The sequence below is a fragment of the Polypterus senegalus genome, chromosome 17 (genome assembly GCF_016835505.1).
Source record: "Polypterus senegalus isolate Bchr_013 chromosome 17, ASM1683550v1, whole genome shotgun sequence".
Lineage (NCBI taxonomy): Eukaryota > Metazoa > Chordata > Cladistia > Polypteriformes > Polypteridae > Polypterus > Polypterus senegalus.
Window position 1 is genome coordinate 41,840,697 of NC_053170.1, and position 6,000 is coordinate 41,846,696.

Genomic DNA, 6,000 nt, shown 5'->3' on the forward strand with positions numbered 1-6,000 from the left:
ACAATGCCTGCCTTTTAATAAAAAGGTTCTTCAGACTCCAGCAGTATACTGTATAGGAAATGTATTTAAGTAAGATGTCTTTGGAGCACACAATGCACCTTGTATTGTAATCACAGGTGTGCTGACAGTCCTTTGCCAGACAAAGGTTTTAGAGCGTATGTATATACAAGAAAATATTTAGCATTTAGCTGATAACATGTTAATCTAATACAAATGTGTCCATATATGGGATATTAGGTTATCCTATATTAGCTTACATAGAGAGATACATTATACTACATTCTAAGCCAAGGACTGCATACTAGAATAAGGTCATCCTTCTAAGAGAAGTTAGGCAAACAGCAATATAACTGAAAAGCTTAATAGTCTAAAAATGTTTCATACAGGTTTTCCATTATATTACCAAAAGTGCAGAAACATTTATTAAAATCCTTTTACTTACACAAATTAAATTTGCACACTTCACACACCTAAGTTTGACCATCTAAATGTTTTTCATGACCAGATGTTACCAGTGAGAGGTACCATCAAGCATTATTCTCCCTCGGACATATGTTTTGACTTCACGCTCGCCTTGCTTTTGGAGACTCTAACTGTCATTTTCTGAACCTTCCCAGACACTTACGCTAATGTGCTGACCTCTGTTGCACCACAAGCTGGTCATCTAATCTAATATTTTACCCTCTACCTTGCAAATGGTATGATAAGCTTTATGCAAAACTTTACTTAAGAAAGATTTGTGCAACTGCTCCACAAATGCAGAGTTCTTTCTTTCTCAACCTTGACAGTTATGTCAAGAAGAATTTAGGCAGAATATAGATCTTAGACCATTTCATTAAGCAGCTTGCTGATATGTAATTTACTGGGGAAAAAGAGAGGGGAAGGTTTAATGTATGACAAGGGGAACAACAAGATATAAGGTAAGCATTCATGATATTGTGTATTATTGTAATTCTTATCTCAAAAATACAAAAAGCCTGGAATAAAGGAGTTTGCAATCATGTCTGCAGTTGCTGATGCTTTTGCTGCTAGTGAAATATTTGATCTTTTTCTATATATTATGTATTGTGCAATGTTGTATGCTGCTTCCTAAATGTTTTGTTTATCGATTGATTTATTTTACTCATAGGGAAAGATGTGTCATGTATTCACATGTACTGGAGAAACATGCTACAAAGGACAAACGCCTTCTCAATCTTGCGCAGTTGGGTATAACTACTGTGAAGTAAGTGCCTTAATACTTCAATTATAAGTCAAGACTGGTGGGTGAGCACACTACATTGCAAACGTGACTAGTATTGCCTTCACAGAGCAGAGTTATATAGTAGAAATGAAGTATGATGTTAAATTGACAGGAATGAGTAAATGAGCACGTAGACTACAGTTTACATATTGTGCAGTACTGTACTGAATTGTATGAGAGACTTTTTCATCAAGATTCTTTTCATGGCTACTTATCTGTTTCCAGAGTGGTCATACAAAGAAAATGTAATAAAAACCTTTTCATAGTCAATGTTTTTCACCAAATAAGAGATAAAGGCAAATATTAAGGAACAGGGGTTGGTTTGGCAAGTAGCAAGTTACTACTACCATTTTATTTTCTGCTGTCACTTTATTTCAGTCAGAATTACAGAAGAATCGTTGCTTATAATGTAAGCATATATACATACATACATAAATACATAGTCCTAGATAAAGAATTGACATGGGAAAAAAACAGTTGTCTCAACAGTACCCAACTAAAGTGATTTAGAACACGAGAATTAACACACCCTTATGGAGTATGGAAATTTATGTGTCTTGTACATCTAAGTTTAATTTGGCAATTTGGCTTTAACACTGAGTGGTAAGGTGTCTCAGCAGTTAGCGTGGCTGTGCCACAGCAGAGTCTGGGTTCAAGTGTTGACCTAGACAATATAAGAGCAACATTTATATTTTCTCTTGATATTTTTTTTTCTTGCTTTCTGTAATCAGAGTACTACAATTGTCTCAAGGATGTGCATGTTAGGTTAATGCTAAATTGGCTCAAAATGAGTATTTTTCACTTTGTTTGTTTTTTTGTGTCACCTTGGTGAAAACATTGTTGTGCTGCATTGTACTTTCCTTTTGCTGTGCCACTAATGTGCATGTCTCAAATGATGTTATCTGTCATGCCTTGTTATTTAAGTCTAAAAAAGAGTATTAATGTCTTGTCAAAACAATATCTATGAGCTGAAGAAAAGACCCCTTGTTGAATGCAGCTTCGTTGAAGGATTCCAAATTCAGGATCTCCTGTATGCGATTCCTGTTTTTGCTTAAAAACAAAGATTTGCATTAATTTATTGAGCTCTTCTTGTCATTCAGTTGCTATTCTTATTTGTTTTCAAACCTTTGTGATCTGAGTAAATAATTAATATTACGTTGTACACATTTTATTGTCATCAGTGTAGATGCCCATGCTGGTCACATACTGTAGTATGCCTTACAATGGACTATCATCCAGGGCTGTTAACTGATTTGCTTCCAGTACCGCCAGAAATGAAAAATAAACTAACAGTAGCAATTATAATGATGGGTGATGTTAGCCTGTTTATTTCTAGTAACTTCTTGGAATTGCTCAGAAGGGGAAACTTCAACACTGTATGGCTGTGGTACTGAAATACAAGAAAGAGTACTATTTAGCAAAAAGTCAATCATTAGTAAATTATCTAAACGTTTCAGAGCTCCAGAATCTTTTTTTGGCGTATAGTTTTGTGGCGCAATAGGTGGACTTGGTACCTTCTAGCACTTGAAACCCAGTGAAGAGCTGCTCAGAGTTTGCAGGTTCCTCCAGGATGATGGCTATATCCTCCAGCCCAATGCTTTCTTCTGGCCTGACTGTTTGCACAGACATGGCCTGTGAATGACTGGCATTTTGCCCAGGATTACTTCTTGTATGCATAACTTTGATGATAATATTTAGCTTACCAACACACTACACAAGAATAGTAGGTTTAGACAGTGAATTTACGGTTTATAGAAAGAACAACAATACTATGTACATCAAAATATATTCATTTATTGATGTAGATAGCCATGCGGTGAGCTGGTGCCCTGCCCGGGGTTTGTTTCATGCCTTGGGCCCTGTGTTGGCTGGGATTGGCTCCAGCAGACCCCCGTGACCCTGTAGTTAGGATGTGCGGGTTGGATAATGGATGGATGGATGATGTACATAACAGGTGCTGCTGCTACAGTTGTAACTTACATTTCTCCTTTTTTCTGTTGAACTCTCTGTTGATACATGAGGTATAGGTTTTTGTTTTTTGTACAAACTGCTATTCCAGAAGAATAAAATTGTACTTCAAATTAGACAAAATTGCTAGTATTTGCTGATTACTGAGCAGCCAGTAAAAAATACTGCACGCATTCTTGTCATAATAACAAATATAATAACATAATAAATGTATGCAATAACAATACTGTAGTGTTCTTACACACATATACTGTATATCACATATCATTCTAAATATCTGCATGAAGCATTCTATCCATCCATCCATTATCCAACCCGCAATATCCTAACTACTAGGTCACGGGGGTCTGCTGGAGCCAATCCTAGCCAACACCGGGCGCAAGGCAGGAAACAAACCCTGGGCAGGGCGCCAACCCACCGCAGGCATTCTATATACTATATATGTTTATATTTCTGTGTGTCTTTTGATGGTATTGTATTACTGTCACTATTTTGAGGAGACATGTAAGTAAGAGTTTTATTGTACTATATATGTTATGGGTAAAGCCAGAAATTGCATAAACCTAGCATTACCTGGGTAAACCTTACATTATCCAAAGAGGTTGCCCAATGAAACAGCACATACATTCTTAAAGATAATAAAAAAAAGCTAAAAAAAAAAGTATACTATATGATTTAACTTGTCACCACTTACAACATTTTAAATTATTAAATTAATCTGAAAACCATAACTCACTAACATTTTTATGATTGTTCAGTGAAGAGTAAAACTGGATTGATAGTTTATTGTTTCACCTTAACTAAGCCATAATGATGAAATGTGTTCTCTTTCTCATTCCATTAGTTGAAAAAGAAAGGTACTGGCACCACCACTATCTGGAGCGCTGCTTGCAGTAATTCATGTCAAAGTATTACAACTGGCTGCACATCTTCATCAACTGATTGCCTCCAAGAATGTTGTACCTCAGTTGCAACAACCTCTTGTCTCAAATTGGATGGAACCGTAAATATTAAGAGTGGTGTGGATTCCATTAATATGATGTCGCTTCTTAAGATTTTATTATTTGCAATGGTGATTTTGGTTTTCAATAATTACTCACTATTCATTTAAACTTTTTCCAATGTTACTTAAACAATGTCTCAATATTATAAAAGATGCACACCAAACACACCTAATAGAAAAGTGTAGTATATTTTTATATTATTTTAAAAAAGGTGTCTGCTTAATTTTCTTGATTTAAATGTTCTAAAAATCTGTAATATAAAGTATACACTGTAAATATGGGCTAGACTGACTTACATATATTTTCTAAACAAGGGGCTGTATTTTAATTTCAGTTAACTCTTGTATATTGTAAAAATACATAGAGGACTCGAGTCTCCCTAATCAGAGTAAGTCAAATTTCAGAATGGCCGAGAACTGTAATTGTTTGCAAATGTAACAAAAGCATCAATAAATGTGTCATCATTCTGTGAAATGCCTACTGTGTACAGCATTACTATATCTAAAATAATTGCAGTTCCAATTGAAAATTTGTGAAAAAACAGACTTTTGTATATTCCTTCTGCAGCACATACACTAAAAGAGAGTAAAAATATCTTTAATATTTGGTGTGTAAAAATTATTACACAAAACAGCTAGTTTTAAAGAAACTGTGCTTTTGTTTAGCTTTTTGTTTTTCTCTACTGAAGGTGTAAGGAGAATTTTATTTTTCTGTTACACATCTTTTTGCATGATCAGGGTGTTTACAAAGGGACTTTCAAGTCAACTACAGACAGATTAACTGGAAGATACCATATAATGGCTGCATCAATGTGTATATTGCTGATATATAAAGAATAATTACACCAGGATTTCATTGGTTTTGCCATTCTAATTTCTCTTAGGAAACTATTAATAAGAATGATCAGCACACTGGAATTGTTTGAAGTTAAATTTAGCGGCTCGTAAATGATAGTTTTACACACTAAGTCAATTAAAGTCTTCTCCTTGTAGTTACCTAAGCTAAGAATATTATAAGGACAGAATGTGGTGATTTCTAAAAGCCTTGCTTCTAGATTTGACTGTTCATGCAGAGTTATGTATTGTCAAACCAACCATGTGAAGCACTTGATAGAGAAAGTAAGTGTTCTACAGTGAGACAGCATTTATGTATCTTAATTGTCTTAAGCTTTTGTATTAAGTAGAAAATTTATATCAAAGAAAATGACATGCAGCTTAATTTAAAACATCTGCATTGTGTTAGATAAACTACATAAAACTGACATGCAAATAGAGTTCAAGGTGTTTTACAAACCATGGAATGCACTTTCAAGTTTCCGCAGAATAGAATAGTATCCTTGTTATATACCAAGAGAAAATCTTTCACTTTATATTTACCATTCTGCCATTTATGATTTTTTTTTTCTTATCAGTGATAACTAATGTTTTTACTAAATAATCTGGATTTCATGTTTAATCCTCAGACTGTATTCTTTTTTTGGAAACTGTATCACTATTCATTCAATATGTCACTCCTTACTGCAATATGTATTGCCTTGATCAAAACCTATACATTAAACTATGCTCTGAATATATTGTTGTAAGAACTATTATTTTTAAGATTAAACTATTGAACACCATCTAATAAAAAGAAATGTTTAATATGATAACAAACCACTGTAATGTGTTCACTTAAAATATGTTTAACTCAATGAAAGGTATCATGAAACAAAAAAACATGTTTACGTGCTCATTTACGATAAACGAATTCCCTAAGTAATAATTAGCAGGTTTTGTTGTACCAAGA

General features: G+C 34.1%; 1 protein-coding gene across 3 annotated transcripts in view; it reads left to right on the top strand.

Annotated features, from left to right (window-relative positions):
• The window catches only part of LOC120518085 (uncharacterized protein PB18E9.04c), a 31,943-nt gene extending 26,157 nt beyond the window's left edge, over positions 1 to 5,786 (top strand). For all 3 annotated transcript variants that reach the window (XM_039740680.1, XM_039740679.1, XM_039740678.1), the window contains 2 exons: positions 1,130 to 1,225; positions 4,056 to 5,786. In XM_039740680.1, the coding sequence (XP_039596614.1) occupies positions 1,130 to 1,225; positions 4,056 to 4,322 (363 nt within the window). In that variant the 3' untranslated portion in view covers positions 4,323 to 5,786. The remainder of the gene's footprint in view (positions 1 to 1,129; positions 1,226 to 4,055) is intronic.
• The last annotated feature ends 214 nt before the right edge of the window (positions 5,787 to 6,000 follow it).